The sequence below is a fragment of the Enoplosus armatus genome, chromosome 2, assembly GCF_043641665.1.
Source record: "Enoplosus armatus isolate fEnoArm2 chromosome 2, fEnoArm2.hap1, whole genome shotgun sequence".
Lineage (NCBI taxonomy): Eukaryota > Metazoa > Chordata > Actinopteri > Centrarchiformes > Enoplosidae > Enoplosus > Enoplosus armatus.
This window is the reverse complement of record NC_092181.1, coordinates 26,680,323-26,701,711: the sequence shown is the minus strand read 5'-3', so window position 1 is coordinate 26,701,711 and position 21,389 is coordinate 26,680,323. Positions and strand designations below refer to the sequence as shown.

The following is a 21,389-nucleotide window of genomic DNA, read 5'->3' as shown; positions in this document are numbered from 1 at the left end:
CCTGACTGAGAGAAACAAGCTGGATATACTCATGTAAACAAATGAGGCTAGCTAACTAGCTTAGCTAACAAAATGTCAACCTGTTTGGCTTGTTTAAACGGCAATACCATGCTAACACAAATACTATGTAAACAAAACATTAACGAGATAGACCAGCGCTAAATATAACTCAACAACACAACTAATGCAATAAAATTAAAGTCAGCAACCTTCAAATATTACCGGCTTCCATCTAGCTAGCTGGAAATACTTCTGTCGATTCCTGATGACGCGGGAAGCAATCTTTTCAAAATAAATGTCCCATGCAGAAATATTGACGTGATTAAAATCTAAGCAGCAGGTCATTAAAGGAATTGCAAGAAATAAGCAAAAAAACACAATTTTCAACATGTGAAAAGTTTGGATTAACATTTAAAATGTGCTCTTATGTTTATGTCATTTGGCTAGTATTACATTGTGACATTAAAAATCTTTCAAATGTTAATGTTGCTGCACTTAAAGTGTTTATGTTGACATCATAATCTATCCCAAAATGGTGTGAAAACTGTTTTCCTCATCCTCATATTATTATACATTAAAATATACAGTATATGCTTGTAATATTCTGTTGGATACTATGCTTTACTTCATTGATATTTGCTTGTTGAATTATATCATACAACTGTTGTTTTTTGTGATGTGACTGTTTCGGGAATCAACATCTTTCACCTTGTCTACTTACTTTCTGTCCATATGATTAAATCTTCTAGTTCTTTATATTTTCTAATTTAAAGTTTGGTGGACTGTTCAAACAGCCGGGTCAACGATGGAAATAAATCCAGGACTTTATTATTCTATTCTTGACAAAGTCTGATATGTTTTGATGTGTTTTTTTTTTATTTTTTAAACACACTAAGGACTAAATTATGCAAATTACTTTATTGTTAAGAGAGTTTTCATCTACAATTGATCCTAAGATGAGAGTAGGAAAAAATAAAAGGAAGCAGCAAGCAGTTTGAATTCTTTATTGAGGGGGGTGACTGTAGAAAAGGCGCAAACCTTATGTTTCAGCACCTTTGTACAAGTTATAAAATTAATTGCTGGTTCTCCGGGTTCTCCTGATAAACACAAGAACTGGCTGCAGAACATTATATGATAAGTAGGCTTGGAGAAGGAGAGGCGTGTAATTCACAGAAACCAAACAATATAAATGTCTTAATTTGGAAAATCTCATTATATTTAATTACAATCAAGATTAAATTTACAAATTTTGGAACCTGGGATTTTAAATCAGTGCACATTACATTGGCATGTAACATAAGTTAAAAACACAAAAGGAACTTTACAAATGTTGTTACCTGGAATTAGACAGAAAAAACATCTTTAAATACTGGGTGCAGCTGTCTAAGGCATCTTTAATTCAATAGAAAAAAGATCTAGAAGTCTTATACAAAGCAGGAATGAAGCTATACAATGTCACATTATATTTTATTCCTTACACACTGTACAAAGTCAATTTCCTTCAGAGCTGGCCGCGCCAACCACAACACTAGGCAGCTTAACTTTTGTTTTCTAATATCCTACATTTACTGTGTCTACCAGACACACACTGTATTTACATATTCAGAGGTGGAATACAAACATAAATATGAGCAGGCTCTGTCTATCCATCCCAATGGCATCGCATGTCTTCTGACACATTCTTGAAAAAATACACCAAATATTGGCCACCTAAGCTTTACGTTATCTGTCGCCCCTGTGAAGCACTTTGAGGAAAACTGGTTCAAAGTGCTTTAAAAATAAATCTGACCTCTGACAGCTTTTTGGTCAAATTTCTCTGTTGTGGACAGAGACGAAGTTGTTGTCGGATAATGTTTAGCAAGGCAGCACCATCCATTAAACATGTATGTCACAGTATTAAAACACGCCACAGTGAGAACTCAACACAGAGGTGAAGCCGCTACCTGCTGTCTGATGGCACCACGCTGATTTGACCAAAAAGCTTATTTGACAATAAGTGGGTGTATTTCTTAAATGAAAGGAACTCCCATACAAGTTCAGACTTCAAACTGACTGATGACCTGTTAACGAAAGGTCAGTACATCTTCGTTATATCAAAAAAACGATATGAGCAACAGCGTGTTTTCTGTAAAGCAAAAGATATTAAAGTAACTTGTGTGAATACTGTACAGTAGGCCTAATGCTGGTCATCTGTATATCAACAAAAACTTCTCAAGTGTTAATTCAGAATTAAAGCTATCACATAGCTGGAAAAAAAATCATGTACAAAGTTAATTGATCGAAAGGCCTGAGAAAGGTTTTTCTTTTCCATCTCGAGACGTGATTGTCAAGTCAGGCCAAATAATTGGAAATCTGATCACATATACAGCAATGCATAGGCTACAAATCATCAAATCAAAATTATACCCTAAGTAAAGCAGAATATCAGAGTTACCCTGGAATTTAGTTGTTCTTATGTATCAGTACACACAGTGTATGTAGGGCTGGGTATCGTTTGGTACAGGTACCAAATTCTTACTTTTTATGATACCTTACTTTGAGAAGTATAAACATGTTTTCCTCAAATATATGTTATAATGAAGACTCAAACCTTTCAGGGTAAAAAAAAACAAAAAAAGAAAAGAAAAAAAAGGAGAAGTTGTAAGTTGATGTTAAAGTTAAATGTTGTCTTAACACACGCAACCATTCAAGAGCTCGAACTAAACAGAAAAACTAAAAATCAGTAACTATGTCATAACAGAACAAGTGAACAGTTTGAATCTGGCCAAACATCCAATACTCAATACTTTGACAGCTTTGACACTCAGTGCTAAGGACACGTTTCAGTACTGGTCAGTAACAAAAAAGTACTGCAGTTCGATACCCAGCCCTAGACGTAAGCGTACCTGTTGTGGTATCCAAGATGGATAACCAACCATGCAGCAACCTGGTGTGAGCGGGTTTATCACCTGGGTGATCGACTCGTCTTATCACTAATATTTAATTAGATCCTTAGCACCTGGAGACTCAAGAGACCTCAAACTTTAAAAAAAAACTCTTGGACTTATCAAATCAGCTCCTCGACAACACAGGAAGTGAAGAAGTTCTCCAGGAAGTTTTTGCAGGACTTCTCTAAAGGTAGAGAATTTTAGGTAGTATACATAGATATAGATTCATATGTGAGATCATCATTATCTGTGGACATCATCCCGACCAAACCGCTTAGACAGGGCACAGTCTGCCGCAAGCGTTTCATCAATGAAGCATGACCTTTTTTAAGAGAGACTTAACTGTCGAACCTCAAAAGAAAAAACTCCAACCTGGATCTACTTACTCTCATTAAGTACAAAACTCCCATTTGTTATTTTTAAGTTACTTAAAAGGTGTTTCCTCCACATCTGTAATGAACACTTCAGTCAGGTATTAGAATCCTCCAATCATCTGAGATGTTATGAACGGGTCGTGTCTTCATATCAAGTAGAACTGGTCAAACTCAAACGCTTAAATATCTGGTGTTCCACAGGGGTCAATGATGGGTCCTCTATTTTTTTGTGACATTGCGCCTAATCATGATAGTTATTTTGACAGTATAATGGGACACTCGCGTCCCTTCAAAGCTTCACTGATGGCCTTTCAGAATGTCCAAATGTCCAAACATCCATAATGTTGATAAAAAACTGTCTCGATAATGCTTCCTGTGCCCCGAAAACTCCATCAGCCAGACAATATTTGAAACCTTACTGAGCTTTACCAAGTTTGACTGTGCCACTCAATTCAAATTCGCTTTAATTATCAAAGATGTTCAGCAGTCTTCCTTCTCTCACTTTTAGAAAACTATATCTCCAAGTTTGCTGACCTTGAAATGTGTCCATACCTTCATCTTGATGCATTTAGACCAGCAGGAGTCAAAATCTTCACCAAGACATCACTATACTACTCAAACTACAGCAGCTCTTCACTTTTTGCCTGTCTGTTTTTTGAAATTGATTTTAATGGCAACTTTTAAGGCACAGTGACTTCAGGCCCTGAGCTGCATATTAAACCCCTTCCAGGCCTGAGCTCAGCCTGAAGAGCTGCTCTTTTGTTCTGGGGTCTTGGCAGCTAAGTGACTGCATCTCAAACTTTGCCATCAGAGATGCCAGGTCTTGGATCGCTCTGCTGGAAGAGCTCAGGCCAGCCTGATCAGGACCGCCAAGGCATTTACAGCCTCCTTGTTTTCAACTTTGTCTCATTTAGTCGGTTTCCATTTTTATGTTTTTCTACATACCTACTTTGTAAATCAATTTGTAACAATTGTATGGAAAAATGTTATAAATAGTTTATTATCATTATTAATATTACGTATAATAGTATGCATATACACACTTTAAAAATAGCCGATGTAAACTTCTAAAGTCTTGTAAGGGGAGTTTTTATGTAATGGTCCCCAACATTTTTGGGGTGTACAGGTTTTAAATCAGCAGAGACTCCTGCTGAAACACAAATGTCTTAAAACAAATTACCATTCCACTGAGGTAAAACAAATTTCTGTTAAATTTACAAAACATGGTGCTGAATTATTTCCTTTTTGGTGCTTGATAGCCAATTTCTGGGAGCTCCTAATGTTCCACAACAAATAAATAAAAAAAAACAAGCAGGGATTCGGGGGAAGAAAAACAGAACAAAACAGAGGGACACTGTGACTGGAGTCCTGTGGTCTCGGTTTTGGCGTCTGAATAATTCTGCGTACGTTCTTCCCTCAGAGACGTTCATAAATAAGCAAGCAGAGTTAAGCATCTGCGTCTGAAGCCTCGCCAACTCACGCGTTCAGTCGGCGCTGTTCTCCGCTCAGACCAGAGGAGAAAAAAAAACAAAGATAAACTATTATTAATAAATTTGCTGGATCAGTTTGAAGTCCACCAGGAAGGATTTCTTTGTACACCACGCTACAGTGTCCTAGAGGAGTGAGAGGGGTTATAGGGACTTTTTTTGGAGTATTTCCCATACTGGGATAAGTCACAGACACTCCCTCGGTGTCGTCTCCTCCGCCCCTCCTTCCTCTGATACAGTCTTTAGTTTAAGAGTTTGTCTGCATATACACTCGGCATACAGACAGCTCACAGGTTCTTGGTGTTTATGTGAGTCTTGTAATGCTTCGTCAGGTGGTCACTCCTCATGAAGCGTTTCTGACACTGGCTGCACTCGAAGCGCTTGTCTCCTGTGGGGGGGAAACAAAACGAGAGTGACGGGGTAATGTTTTTAAAGTCAAATACAAACAGGCCTGAGGCAAAAACTAAAAATATCTCTGAAAGGTTTCACTTAGTGCTGGGCGATAAATCAATATAATCATCATTATACTGGCAGAGACTTCAAAGTGAAGACATGATCGAGGAGTAATGCTTGATTTTAGTTTAAGTTTAAGAAAATCCACTAACAATATATCAGCCAATATTCATTTTTAAACATACGTAACATAAAAGAGATATGTGTAAAAATAAACTTGTCAGTGCTCTCTGGTGGACAAGCTCTGTATTAGTGATACCATTAAATTATCTCAAACATATCTTTGGCCGACATACAGTTTATTCCAACGACAACATATCTTCAATAACCCCGTTTAATTAAACATCTGAACCTCACTGCTCACAACTCCTCAAATGTGACGCCAGTAAACTGCACCTGATCAGTGATGATACCAAAGGAAACCAAAAAGACAACAGAAGAAACAAAACTAAAAATCAAATGTGTTTACATGTGTGTTTGCATTGGGAAACATCGCCCTGCAGAGCCGACGAGCCCCCGCAGTCCTAAACGCAGCAGTTCCAGAACCAACGTTTAGACGTACGCATGCGCATAAAATTATATTTATATATAACGCTACATCTACTATTTGTCGGTGACTACGTTATCAGCCTATCCTTTCTGCCCTGGGAACCAGCCATAACTTGGAGTAGCTTCAGCATGAATTTTGTATATAATAATGATATAGCAGTAAAGATTTGGCTTTTTCTGACATTTCTATTTATTCAATTAAACTAGAAAAGTAGACTATTATTTCAACAATGTTGGCAGCCTTGACAGAGTTTAAAAGCTGGTGGATAAGCGTTGCGTCTAGAGCTGTGGGTCTGCGGAGAGACTCTCCGGCTCTGCAGGTCGATGATACTGGTTTCAGCGTCTCCAGCAGACAGACCTGTGTGCGTCCTGGCGTGCCGCTGCAGCTCGTCGCTGCGCGTGAAACGTTTCCCACAGAAAACCCAGTTGCAGACGAAGGGCCTTTCACCGGTGTGCAGCCGGACGTGAGCTCTGAGCAGCGACGTTTTCCTAAACGTCTTCTCGCAGCCGGGGACGTGGCAGATGTGCTTCCTCTTTCCCACCTCCCCGGGCCTGCAGAGAGTACACACACATAAACATACACAGTGAGATGTACAGATTTCATGGTAGAGCTGAGCATCGAAAAGTAACAGCAAAACAGCATTTGATTTCGCATTATTTAAAAGTACACACAGTATCTACAGAGAATTTGTATTCAGTTTTATGGTACCAGCAGATAATTATGACTTGACTAAATCTGAAAGAGAAATCTCCGTATCTGACGATATTTACTGAAAAAAATAGGTTTTCATTTATTAAAATGTTTTTCTAAATGTCTGTCCAGGATATCCATTTCCAGTTGGTAATATTCTCTTACAGCCCTACAATCCTAAATCTGTTCTTGTCTATTTATTGAATGTTTCACTCCGTCTCTTGACAGACTGACCTCTTGTCTGCGTCTTTACAGTTGGGGCAGGTGCAGGCCATGCGTCGCTTCTTTTCTCCCGGCTGGCCGGGCAGCTCCAGGGTGAGGGTCTGGTCTACCTGGATGGCCGGCTGGCCCTGCGTTGTTGCCAGCTGGAGCCCTCCTCCCTGCATCGTCTGCACTGTTAGGTGCTGCTGGCCTGACGAACACAGACGGACACTGTAAGAGACACAGCGGCGCTCCTGTGGTCCTCTGAAAATCTAATTAGACTACCAGCTGACTGCCATGAGTCAAAGTGGACTGAAATTCTACTTAATGATTAATGGTATCATTAACATAATGCAAAGACGTGAAAGTAAACATGTTCTGTTTTTATCTGGAGCTGATTAAGAGGCTGTTGTTGCCTTTTTTCCATTTTTCAAACTGTTTTTTTACTTAAGTAAGAACTCAAAATGGGCAATAACTGAATATTAAGCTTTAGTGACTTTCAGTGAAATTGCATCCCGATTATAGGAACCACAAAATGTGTCTAATTTTATTATTTATCAAAACACTGTTGCTAATACTCGTGTTATATATATTTAGAGTATTCTTCTAGTTCTCTAGTTAATATTTGAGTTATTGTTTTTATTCTTGAATTGTCTTATTTACGTCTTTGTGTGTTGTTCTTGTTTTGTGTGACTTGCCTGCTGCTATGCTGCAATTTCCCAATGGGATTAACCAAGTGCTCCGTCTGTCTATGTGTACAAATCCACTTTTCTGAGTTGGTAAATTATATGTGGTCACTTAATTACACCATCAAATGGTTCTGGTCCCAGTCTCTAGTGTCCTTGGCCTTTTTCCAGAGAAAATTTATAATAATAATTCTGTCTTCTAGGCCACAACAAACCAAACAACATGCACTCACCCCCTGCGTTGGTGATGGTGACAGGAACTCCCTGAACTTGGACCCCGTTGATGCTGATGGTCTGCACTGCCTGAGCTGCTGAGGAGAGCGGCGACGTATTCAGCGCTATCATTCCCCCCGCCGGAGCAATTTTTGCAAGAGTCCGTTCCTTTCGCCCCCCCGCCAGCGTCCTCTTGGTGCCAGCCGGCGGCGAGGTGGTGGTGGTGGCGACCGAAGTGGTGGGGGTCGTTGTTGTGGAGACCGAGTCCTGGAGCTGAACAGACTGCCACTCGCCCGATGCTGTTTTGAAGAGGATCTGAGGGAAGAAAATGTCAAACGGATGTCTGACGTTTTAATTAAACTGGACTTCACAGTGTGGTTTGATTTTCCCCCAAAGCTAAACATCACTACATGTTGTCCAGTGGAGAGAAAAAGCAAAATAAAAAAAGGTAAATACTTTTTGCTCTACTTTTGGGTATGATTAGGCCATAATTAAATGTTGACAAAAAGGAAAATCAAAACAGAATTATGAATAAAATTTTCTGTTTGAAACGTTACTGAAAATGTAAAGTAAAATTGGAAACTTGAAACTTGAAATTGAAAATAGGAAGGCTTAAATAGAAAAGGGAATAGTTTAAATAGAAATAGGTATGGCTTTTTTCAAATTAATCCTTTTTATCCGGGTATTTCTCCTTTTATCAGTTGAACAAAACTAAGAATCCACCATCATGCTAGCTGCTCTGTCAGGCTGCACTTTGGCACAGCAGTGCATTAAGCTAAATGCTAACGTCAGCATACTAACATGCTCACAATGACAACGCTAACATGCTGATGCTAAGCCCGTACAATGTTATATATTTATGTTCACCATCTTAGTTTTCCGGGTAAGCATGCTAACATTTGCTAATTAGCACGAAACACAAAGCAAAAGGAGGAGGAAAAGTCAGAGCTTCAATTCATCCAGTGGGGGAAATAACTTATTATTATTTAGATATTTTAGGACAATCCATGCAGCACTTGATGCCATAAATGTCAACCTCATGGTGGCGCCAGGGGAAATGTCAGGGGATCACCAGAGTCATTAGGATTCATCCTCTGGGGACCATAAATGTACAAAAATTCATTGAAATCCATCAAATAGTTGGAGAGATATTTCAGTCTGGACCAAAGCTGCTCGCACGGCTAAAACAACACTAAATCTAAGTGATCTTAAGGGGCTATGGCACTGCTAGACATGATTATAATACATGGATAATTATTATTATACTGAATAAAAAGCACAACCTTTTTTGTGTAAATTAGTTTTAATCAATATGAATAAAATAATTGAATATTTAATTTACTATTTCCTTGTGAAGCAACTTAGCTTTAACACTAATAGGAGTGTTGATCTTGATTTTAAACAGTAATATTAGTCAGTATGCATGTAGTCAGTGGTGTACTTTTACTGCTTTGAACGGCAGTCAGCCTATCAGAAGTCAGGGTTGATAAAACCTTGATTATACATGGTGGTTTTGAAGCGGGAGTGTGTCTGAATGGATACCTGTGTTGGTGTTGGCTCTGTCTGAGTGACCTGCAGGCTTGAAGGGACTGACTGTCTCTGTGGGACAGGCGGCAACGTGGCGGAGGCGGCCTGCACCACCTTCAAGGCCTGCTGGGGGATCTGAACCACCTGAGACTCTGGTTTGGACTGGACCAGCTGGACCTGTTGCACCATAGCTGGCTGCCCGGGACTCTGCACGATCAGTAGGTTGTTACCTGCCTGCAAAAACAGAGACAGCACAGGTGTGATGTTCAGGTAGGAGGCTTTCAGCCAACGCTCACATCTAAATGAGAGGGAGGGGATTCAAAGTGTTGGGCTCAAGGCTGATGACGTACAAGAGGGCCGAGTCAACCCTGTAACAGTTCAGTAATGGGACCCTCTCTCTCACCACAAATTAGTAAGCTCACTTTTCATTAGACGTGCATTAATTGATCTTTTGGCCACTAGGGGGGAGCAGAACAATCTGTAAACACTGATATTAATGACATATAAAGTTGATATGGTGAACAGAGGCTTATTTACAACAACAGACACCCTCCTCACCCTCCTTTTACTGTTTTCTCCTGAGATAAATATCCAGCTCTTTATCTGCTAAATGCTCCACTATGTTCAGTTTGCTGTTTGGTTCTTGGCAGAAAGCAAACAGTCAGTTTTTGAACCAAAATAGCAAAGTCCTAAAACAAAAACAATGATCTGAAAGATTAAAACTCTCTGTAGACCTGAGAGAAACTGCACAGTCTGCTACTAATTATCTGTGGGTTCGTTATTACAAGCAACACCATTTATTTACTGGTAATATAAAAATATGTAGTAGAGGAACTTTCAGTTAACTCAGGATAGATCACGCTGTACGGCAACTTGACTCAGCATGAGAACAACAATTAAATACTGACTAAGTTTTGTTCAGTCAATTGACAGAAAATTAACTGACAAGTATGATAATTTATTATTATTTACGAAGCTTTTTAGCTTAATAAAAGTGATTTATTAAGTGAAAAGGCCAAAAGTGATTCACTTTGAGGATTAACTGCTTTCACCTATTTCATATCATTATAAATTCAATAACTTGGTGTTTACGACTGTTTGTGGACAAACCAAACTGCTTTTTGCTGCACTTAACCCTAACCCAACCCTTAATCTCATGGCTGAATTCACATTCTCTTGCTAGCAGAGCCATCCATGTTTTAACACAGATACTGTGGTCAAGAACGAACCTTGTGTTTGAACAAACACACAAGTGAACTATTGTTATTGTTACTTGTCACTACAGCTAAAGAGACATGTTAAGATTGCATTCTGTTGCTGTTAGTGCTTTTCTGCCACATGTACCTGAATGATGTTGTCGCCAGCTTCAATCAGGATGGTCTCCATCTGCTCTGGGGGTGGAGATGAAGCCTGCGCAGGAGGAAGAGGCGGAGGCTGGGCAGCCGGAACCACTTTCTTCTTCCTCCCTCGTCGTCCCTTTCCTGGAGTGGGAGGGGCAGCTGCCGTCTCTGTGATGATTTGAGTATGATTTGAGATGATTTCGGTCGCCACGTTGAGCGGCAGCGTCAGCCCGCTGGGCAGCTGCACCATGTTTGCAGCAGAGTTGTTTTGCTTACGCAACTTGGGGGAGGGCTTGATGGCTACAGTCTTCTGCGGCGTGACCGGAGTGGTGGCGGCCGCAGGGGCCGGTACGGTCATGGGAGTGGTGATGATGGCCTGGTTGGTGCCTGGTATGAGCTGGATCTGACCTCCCTGTGGCATCATCTGGATAGTCTGGGCTCCTTGGATCTGCGGCACCATCTGGTACTGGATGTTGGCAGGGGCCGAGGTGTTGGTGCGGGCCGGGCTCTGCTGGATAGTGAGCACTATGGGACTGCCAGGGGCCGTGGAGCCCAGGCCGGCGGGGAGCTGGATCACATTGCCCTTGGCTGAGAGGAAACCCAGGTTTTTGGGCGGAGCGGGGGCGATCGGAGCCGGCTTTATGGGGAGGAGCCTGCGAGGCTGCGGCTGCGCTGGAGGAGAGGTAACAGGAGCCTGAGCAGCAGGAGGACCGATTTTACTACAGGTGGCGGCCAAGAGGGCCAGAGGAGAGGGCTGGGTGTCCTGCAGGGAGAAACACGGTCAAACAAACTTAAATACAACACACACAGGCTGCATTAAAACCAGCCTGAGCACAAACAGTTAAATTATTAGTTATATTATAAGTTATATTAATGTACACCGCCCCTGTTACCTTTATATTTTTACATGTTTGTTGTCAGCACCATCAGACCACGGCAAATTCCTTGTAATGTATGTTACTTGGCAATAAACAGTTTCTGATTCTGATTGTGAAACAGTTAAGCACCAAGAGAGAGATAAGAAGCTAAAATAAACAAGTGAAGATAAACCAACAGCTAAGCCTTCAGTTGTTTAGTGGATATAATGACCAAGCAGCCAGAGGCATTCATTGTTCATTTCACTTGGAACAAACAAATCATCTTCAAGACAGCCTTCAAGAAGGATAACACACATTTAAAAATGATCATAATATTCCAATAATCAGAATTTGCTGGCTGCTATCGTACTAGCTTTTGGAGTTTTCAACAGCACCTTCAGTCAAAGCTGAAGATAGACGTGAGATGCAGCTGAAAGCTCCAAATTGCTAGAAAGTGGACCTTTGACCTCTGATTATTTCCTTACACATATCTCAAAGGTCAAAACTGTACTTCCATGCTCAGATATTTTGTCTGAAATCATAATATTGATTTTATGATATGATACCTGTTAAAGGAGTTTATTTGTTATTGGGCTCCCTTACTCTATCAGATCACACTTCATGCGTAAAATGCTTTGACACGTTGAAGTTTCAAACGGGAGAATCAGTCGCTCAGTACGATCCTGGCACAAAGAAATGTTCCTACGGTAATTAATGGAGATAATGACGTCAGGGGAGTGCAACCAGAGTGCAGACAGTAGCGGGACACGACATCTGGCTGTTACTCACTTGTGTGGAAGCGGTGGAAGGCTGAAGGTATTCACTGGGACTGACAGCAACAGTGGTGGCCATACTGTCCTGTTGTTCTGGAAAACACACAGACACAGCAGAGTCAGATTCAGGCTGGCTGCAGCATCTATTTTCAGTGGTTAGGCTGTTCAAGGACACAGACACAGGAAATTACTACAAAACAGACACAGATCTAAGAAGACGAGCTCTGTAATATCTCACCGTTATATCCATATGATCATTAAACATCATCAGTTACACAAATGAGGTCACCAATTAGTCAATTAACATGCAAATATTTGCATGTCAACATATTCGCCTACACCTCACACTTGGAGTGTTAGTATAACTCTCATCTCTATAAAAGGAAGAGGAACATATTGAAGTTTTGCATGTTTTACACTCATTTACTAGTGACAGCAAAGGCTAACCATTTGTCAAAGCTAACCATGTTCTTTTTATATTTCTAAATGCATTTAAATGCAATGTCATTTAAAGCCAAGAGGAAAATCAACTTTGACACTTGAAAGTTTCTTGAAATGTGTATTCTGTTACAGTAAATATCACGACTCCTTTAATGTTTTTCTCTTTCTTTTTTAAGCTAATTTATTTTGTTAACTCAATGCACACTTTCAATTTGCAGTTTCAACTACATTACAATGCAGCAGCAACTGTCAACAATAAAAGAGGAGTAACTAACTACCACCGTGATGGATAATCTATCGCAAATATCTTTCTACTTTTTGCAAGTTCATTTTCATACCATAACCAACAGCTGTCTGGGAGGTGAGAAGAATAATTGACAATCTCTACAATCAAACTTCAAAATCAAAGAAAACAGTCCACAGTAACGCAAAGCAGCAGATTGGGCTGTAGACCTGTAAAAACACCAGTATGTGTCTTTAAAACAGAATTTCTATCTCTAGTATCTGAAATGTAATAAACCTACCAGATGCACAGTCCATCTGAAGTTTTTGATTACATTAAGTACTGCTGTGTCAGCTTATAATTCTTTCATTGGCTTGATACTTATCTTGATGGGATTTGGTCATTGCAATGATAATCTAGATAATGATCTCACTTTTTAAGATTAAGGACAACAAATTGTGTAATAAACATTTTCAGTGCAACAAGTGCAGCATTTGGATCTTCTGCAAAAGCTCATGTGAAGTAACGGACAACAAAACATCAAGTAGGCTGGTTTTCACGCAGTGACAGCAGCCATGACAGCTGTTCTGTTTGGCCCATGAAAATATAAGCAACATCTTTCACAAACAAAAATCAAGCTACTGGCAACGATTCAGATGCTCACCAAGCAAAGAAATGCACTACTGGACTGCAGTCAAAAACATTATGTGGGCAAAAGACATAATTTATAGTTAGCATCTGTTAAGACAGTCAGCATAAGTACATTTAGGGCAGGCTGCCCAATAGTTTAAGAGCAGGGTAAATCTTGAGTACCAGGCAATGCTGCCTAATGGCCAAAATAGGTTGAGGCTGTTATTGTCAAACAGAATTGCTCCGGGTAAAGTGGTAACCTTAGGATTTACACTGAGTGACCCATTCCACCGGCCATTATTGCCTGAACTTGAAATACATACGCTAAATTCAACTGCAAAAGACAAGACAAATTCAAAGGTAGGCAAGTCTGTGTCTGCTGTAGCCTCCCTCAAGTGTTTTCATTTGTGGTTTTATGCAGCAGAAGTGCTTGGGGGGTATTTTCAGGTCTAACTCACCATCTGTCATCATTCATGAACGTGTAAAATAAACTGAAATATTAATATTTGTTGTATTTCAGTACATCAGTTGAGCCCAAGGCACGTTAGCAAACACTTGAAATCAAACAGCAGGTGACACGTAACCACATGACAGCCACAGAGCACTGCTCTGGCGATCAGCAATACTAGTGACAAGTGCACAGGCTGCTGGGAAAGGAATGATTCATCATAGATCTACTCTAACTGCAAGAGATGCTGATTTCATGATTGTACTGATGAGCACTAAAGTAAGGCAGTTTGGACTCATAAAGGAAAGTATTTACATTACATTTGAGCCACTTTCTGTTCTGAAGGTACTTCCAGAATCCTCAAAGACTCTTCTGACAATCTGACTGAAAAAAGATTGTCTGCTGCAGGACAGAAAAAGATTTAGGTGGACGGCTCCTTGCTCGTCCTGAACACCACAGAAAACATGGACGTCGTTTTGTATTAATTTATAAAATAAAAGAAAGTAACATCAATATGTATAAATATACCCGTCATTTAAACGTTTACTTTTTGGCTCACTGTACAAACTGTGCAAGGACATGTCACTTCCAGCGACCACCTTTTGAATTAGGAAATTGAGACAACTTGGGAAACAAGTTTTAAATCTTTCTTTTTATCACGTACTGGACAGTATGTGGTTAGAAAACCATCTAGGTTACTCAAAGATTGCCATGTATTATCTCTATTTTCAGAAAACATATGCTTAGCTCTGTGACACCCATGTAATGGTAATATATGAAAGGCACAAACTGGGGCTTCATTACACAGTCATATGCAGATAATTCAGCACATAAAAGATATGTTGCTTGCTTAAAGGAAGTTGTCTAATATACAAAAGACTCTTATCCACAATATTACCTGCTTGATTCTGCCACTTTGTCTGTCAACACTGACCTTCACCCTTACAGAAAATAAACTCAAACTGTGTTCTGCCTGCTTACCAGGAACTGTTCCCTCTGTTATAGCTGCCTGCCTCATTGAGTGAAAGTATTATAAATGCAGCTGTGCATTATGGTGCCTAAACTTCACTGTCAAACAAAAAAAAAACTTTCACACGGGGATATCTCAGCCTGCTGAGCCACTAATCTCTGGAAACACCAACGTGGACGGGTGATTACAGAGTTGCTGCAGTAACTAAGCAGAGAGCTTCACAACAATGAACACTGCTTCAGCAATTTTACAACCACCACCAGTTCTGAGAGTGTGTCTTTAAGCCCTGCCAGTAATGCACACAGAAAAAAAACAGTGCGGCCTCAAAATAGCGCCGCCATCAAACACATACTATTGGTTTGGTTTGCTGTGGACAACCAGCTAACGTTAGCTAGCTAGCAACACTAACTAACCGAGGTAGGCTGAAGTAGCTAGCAGCTAGCTTAAGCTGATTTGGTGTGCAGCTTAGTTTCTACAAATAAACGAACCAAGATAGGACCGTGCACCACACTGTGTATTTTATTATGGAACAAATGGTTGGGGGGAAAGCACAGCCAGATTTGGGAAAAACAGGTAAAGGACCAGCCATTTAGCTTATACTAGCATATTTGGCTAGCTGACGCGTAGCTAGCAAGTCAAACTCTCTTTGATAACGTTACAGAAAAGGCAGCCCTTTTCCGGAAGTGCAATGCTTATTTTGGTTCACAAAACTGCCCGAGTCCTCCTAAAACATACTTATTCGTACCGCATAATGTCCAGTGCTTTTCTGTTCAATGCAAATATAATGTTTTACGAAGTAGAATGTAATATAAACACCAATGTTTTAATTCCTACCCACCGCTCATGACGACATTCGCTCTCCGCGAGCCTTGAAGACCGAGCCCATGGAGGAATCCGCCCGCGCTGCTGCACCAATCCACGGACAATGGAGCGTTGACCGACGGCCGTGCCGACCAATCAGCTTGAGCTGTCTATGTGATTGAAATTTAACTGAGCCAATCCCGGTGAGATGTTTTTGCACGTCGGTCGATGGATGACGGTTCGACCAATGGGGTGTCGAGATTGTGCTTGGTAGGGGCGTTTCCGAAGATAAACCTCGAACAAGTGAGTGGCCTATTACAGCAGGAATACGGTTTCACTGACGTCCCTAACGACCAATGTGATTATTGAGGGGCAGTTCGGTCAAAACAAGAATGACAACCTTTTTGATCAATGAGCTTTGAGTCTCCGGTGAGTGACCTGTTTAAATTGTCCCATGTCTCATTGTAAGGAGCGGTCCGTTATGTGGGATAACACAGTAAGCCAGGGTAAACGGCTTATAAGTTATTATTATTCTAAAGGCTGTGGCTATGAAAATACCATCTTGCAGTAATATATTTCTTGGCCTGTTCATGCCTTGTAGTTAGTTATTGTGTAGTTAAAGACTCACCTGGCATCATTTCATGCTAGTGACACCTGGTTCAAACATGACACCTGGTTCAAACATGTATGGCATGCAAGCTGTTGTCTATTGAATCCTAGTGTTATTCAATGCAACCTGCACAATGGGCTGTAGCTTGACACTAAAAGGCTCTTTGACCTAGTATTTGGCTCTATGCTTGTGTAATAACAGCTAATCCAGTAGTGGATATAGCACATAGCACTCTAGCCATTAGTGTAGAGAGAACAACAATGCTCCAATGCTAAAGCCACATGAATCATTATACTGTATAATACATGGTGGAAGAAGTACTCTGCATCTCTGAATCAGAATCAGAAATACTTTATTGATCCCCGGGGGGGGGGTTATACAGTACCGGTGCTCCCATTCAAGAGTAGAAAGTAGCATAAATTTTGAAATGGGAGTATGTACAAAAATAAGATATAAAAAAAGAAATACATTTACAATATTAAGTGAATAATAAGTGAAAAATAACTATGTATATGTATATATATGTATATATTGCACTGTTGCATATGTTTATATATGTATTGCACTGACATTTAAAGAATAAATAATGAGGTAGTATATGATTTAAAGAATCCACCTTTTACATAAGGAGGATTCTTTAAATCATATACTACCTCATTATTTATTCAGAAGTAAAGTACAGAAGTATTATCAGCAAAATATGCAAAAGTGAGTAATTTATTATTATATATTACATTATTACACTGTTACTTACTCTTACATTTTACTGGCGTAGCTGGGCGAGATTGATGCTAGTTTTACTGTAACAACTTTATATACAGTTTGTTTAGTCATGTGGTTCCCAACTTGGGAGTCGGGCCCCCTCTAAAGGGTCACAAGATAAATCTGAGGGGTCATGAGATGATTAATGGGGTAGGAAAGAAGAAAAAACCTAAATTATGCCACACAAATGTATGTAAAATATTGAATAATTTGTAATTAAACCATCTGAGAAGTTTAGTGAGGAAATCTGCTAACAACTCACACACATCTGAACTCTGTTTAATCCTTAATTATGCGTTGTATTTTATAAGTTTGTCTCGTGTTTTTTTCCATGTAAAATCTTCATCTGAAACGTAACTAGTTACTCAAGCTGTCAAATAAATGTAATGGAGTAAAACATACAATACCTCCCTCTGAAATGTAGTGGAATAGAAAAGTAGCATGAAATGGTACTTAAAACAGCACGTGAGTAAATGCACTTAGTTACTTTCCACCACATCAAATTCAGCTCTCACAAACCTAATTTCCATCAACAGCAGACAGTGAACAAAGCAATGATTGCTGCTGTACCGTACTATACTGTACCCAGCAACAAAAACTGTGTTTCAGGTTGAGTTTGTTATTTATTTCTGTCTGCCCTTTTGTCTCTGACTTTGCGAATCATCTGCATTCATGTGCATCACTTGTTACAAGGTACACCCAGCGGGAAGAGGCAAATGCATAGCCAATGCATTGCATTAGCCTGGCAAGCCAACTTCAGTGCTGGACAAAATAAAGCCAAAATATAGCTTCAGGATTCAGGTCAGGTGAGGGTCATAAATTTGGTGGTAAGTCTTGAGTTTAGTCGGGTTGGATGCAGAACCCTGTCGCTACCTGCTCAGCACCAAATAACAGACAAAGTTAGCAACTAGCTGGTGAAGGAAAGTGGAACATTTAGCAGCTGAAAAGTCAGATATTTCTCTCAGGAGACCAAAGCAGAGCTGAAAGGAGACAGATATTGGACTTCATTCATCAGGTGGACACAAACAGGACTCCAGTGGGATGATCATGTTGTTCTATGTCTGCTGGAAGTGTAATTGTTTGCTAATATATATATATATTTATATATTTATATATGTGTATGTGTGTTTTTGGATTGTTTTAGAGTTCTTCTTCCCCAAAGTGGACACAAAATGAATCAACGCAGCAGTAAATATTAAATAATTCTACATTCAAACATTTTCAGACCCTTAATCAGTAACGTTTTTAATGTTGTTTGAACTTGATCACCACAGACTTCAATTAATTAACTAATTAACAGCCACTGATGGGATGATGACACTACATTTTTTCGTCACAACATAATCCAAAGCATTGACTTGAACATTTTAATTCCAACTGTGTTTTTTTTATAGCGTAGATTATCCAAACTCAGACCGGTTCTTGGACTGGGACCAGATTTGAACGCTGGAGACTCGGTATTTGTCTTCTTGGTTTGGTGTTGGCCGCAGCCCAACGAGAAAGGCGGACATGATCCTTTCACCCTGCAGAGGAAATGTTCCAGTCGTGGCTGTCAGTCCCATCTGTCGTCAACATCGGCTGAATTGGCCCCCCAGCGCCGACGCGTAGGCTGCGATGAGCTGTCCCTCTTTCTCATTGGATCACTCCCTGTGACTCTTTTCACATCCACAATGCATGCAGCCCTTTTCATATAGGCTTTTCCCAAAGAGTGCACTTGACCTTATTCACATGCAGTCGTGTCTGTTTCTCCCCGGTGCATCCTCTCCCCGCATCACTGCAAGGGGTTTTTAAAGTGCTTGGGAAACGAGAGTCCTGCTTTTAGCTGAAGCACTCTCTCCCTCTTCACTTCAAGTGTGCCGTAGTTGGCGGTGGAGGATGCAGATACTGTCTATCACCTTCTCCCCAGGCACCTCTGTGGAGAGCCTCGCAGAGAAAGAGCTGCATAATTTAACTGGGATATCTCACTCTTTTCACTTAACGGGCTTCATGAGCGAGCCAAAGCATTAGCTGGAGAGTTTTCAGCCTTAAACATTTCAAAGCGAATAGCTGACGTTAAAAAATGAAACACTTTCTATGCCGTGAAACCATCAGCGTCTCTGCAGTGTTAACTCACAGAAATGGATGGATACGTCCACATCGGCTGCTGAATAGTGTCGCATTCACGTTAAACATATTAGAGCTGAAGTGATTAGTCTTTTTTTTTTTTTTTAAATGGAGAAATGCCCAAAGATTTTCAGCTTCTTAAATGTGGTTTTTCTTTGTCTTATATGCAGTATTGTAACGTGAAAGTACATTTACTCAAGTACTGTCGTGAAGTATTTGACAACATTAGTTACTTTGCAGATTCGGATTATTAATAGAAAATATAAATCAACTAATAAATTAAGATGTATTAATATGGATTAAGCTCACCGGCAGTACATCAAGTACTTCAAATTAGCTCCATCTTTACCAGCTGCAACATAAGTGATGCTTAAAGTATATTTTGATGCTAATACTTGTGTACTTTTACTTAAGTAAGATTTTGAATGCAGGTCTTTTATTTGTAACAGAGTATTTTTACAAGAAGATCTGAGCACTTCTTCCTTACATGACAGTAAACTGTATATCTTTGGGTTTATAATTGTTGTGTACAAAAAAACAAGCATTTTAAAGAAGCCATCTTAAGTAATGAAAACAACTTGTTTAGCCTCTGCAGACGTCCTGCTGCCTAACAAGCTTCAGACACTGAATGGACTCGTAGAGATGGTAATGCGGTAATAAACGTGGATGTCTAGAAGAGACACTGAGATACCTTTTTTTGTGGAAATTTCTGGGTTATAGGAACCTGGGAGAAGTTTTTTTTTTTTTACACTTGTTTACACTTCTATTTTTAGGCCAATAAATAAAGCAAAAATGAAATATTTCTGACTTTATTCCTGGCAGTGTGAGTCGCTGTGTCTCCTAAGGATGAAGTGTTCCTACTTCTGAGACTAAAAAAACATTTAAAAACACATCTGAGTATCTGAGAAAGCTCTTGACCTCTTGACCTCACTCTCAACACAAGGTCCAACTTGTTGTTTCTGAAGCTTTCAGCCACGTCATGCGGCCTTCCTCAGTGGATGGAGGCTGTTCAGTTGTCACGGAGACGGTTTAGTAGTCATCAGGTGACCTGTTATGTGTCGTATATGTGGCAGCTCATCCATTCATTTGTCACGTGATAACAACAAACCATCTCCATGACAACTGAGCAGCTCCATCGGCTGAGGAAAACCATGTGATGTGGTTGAAAGCTTGACCTTATGTTGAAAATGAAAAGTTGGCATTTTTGGAGATACATAGTTTTGACAGAACAGAGGTCTTTGTGTTCTGAAATAAAATAGATGTATAGACAATATGACGGCCCTAAATAAATAAACTAAAACTTTTATTCTGGGGGAGCTTGTGGCTTTTACACGTGAACCCAAAAAGCTTCATTTTCTTGCATTTCTTTCAATGATGAGGGTTATTATTATTATATAAAGTTGTAACCTTCAAACAGTTTCAGACTCCAATATCCAAAATGAAAAATGATGCCACACACAAATGTTTATTTTTCTTGTTTTTTTACTGAAAAGGCTGAGCCAGTAGCCAGCTTCAGCTTCAGAGTACTGAGAAATAGAATGAGCAAAATACACCTGGGCATTTCAACAAATAAAACTGACGGTAGAGACGAGTCGTGGCAGATATACACACTTTGAGGCAGGGCATTGTGGGAAAAAATGAGGCATCTGGGTATAACCTCACACCCGGCTCATAAACACCCGACGCCAAATTCAGAAAATTGTTAGAACTAAAGCAAATAAACACGTTAGTTTTGTCTTTATTTGCAAAACTCTCCTTTGTTTAAGTAAAAATTCTAAAAGTTTTTATTTTGATGAAGGCACCAATGCTGAAACTTGTGGTGGAGCCACAGAGGAAGAAAATAATTGTTATAATCTTAACGTTAAAGAGAACATGGTTGCATTATTTTGCCTTCATTTCCAATGAGCTCTGTAAAATAAAACTTTTAAAATGAGCTGTTGGTTTAATAAATTGCCTTTCTGAAGATACATTTTTTCTTTGGTGTGTTTTCCCAGCAACTACATGTGGTGAAATCATGTGAAGTAAGAGCAACACGTCCCAAATTATCTACCAACAGAAGCCTCAATAGACCAGAATGCAATGCTGCTCCAGGACAGGTTGTGCTATAAGTATCAGACGCAGCCAAATGTTTAAAAACTTAGTCTAATTGATGTAGAAGGCAAAATGAATACATTTGAAAATATCTCCTGCAATGCATAGGACACCTGAAACTGACATCTAGCAGTATCTGAAGGTTAGAGTTAGAAATCAAGAATGAACTGAGAGGTTCCAGACTAATTTGAGACGATGCCATGCTAGATTGTTGTAGGTGGACTTTCAGATA

General features: G+C 39.8%; 1 protein-coding gene across 3 annotated transcripts; it reads right to left on the bottom strand.

The window, feature by feature from the left end:
• Nucleotides 1–4,278: 4,278 nt before the first annotated feature.
• Nucleotides 4,279–20,080, bottom strand: sp2 (sp2 transcription factor). Of its 3 annotated transcripts, XM_070922894.1 has the most exons (9): nt 15,655–15,676; nt 14,508–14,510; nt 12,095–12,171; nt 10,453–11,211; nt 9,124–9,342; nt 7,602–7,896; nt 6,716–6,893; nt 6,149–6,342; nt 4,279–5,176 (listed from the first exon to the last, which is right to left on the bottom strand). In XM_070922894.1, exons 1-9 carry the CDS (start codon nt 15,674–15,676, stop codon nt 5,076–5,078), a joined length of 1,848 nt encoding a protein of 615 aa, XP_070778995.1. In that variant the 3' UTR covers nt 4,279–5,075. The 3 variants fall into 3 exon arrangements, with proteins under 3 accessions (XP_070778995.1, XP_070778999.1, XP_070779006.1); XM_070922898.1 differs by lacking the exons at nt 14,508–14,510; nt 15,655–15,676 and adding an exon at nt 20,017–20,080; XM_070922905.1 differs by lacking the exon at nt 14,508–14,510 and having other exon boundaries at nt 15,629–15,668.
• Between the last annotated feature and the right edge of the window lie 1,309 nt (nt 20,081–21,389).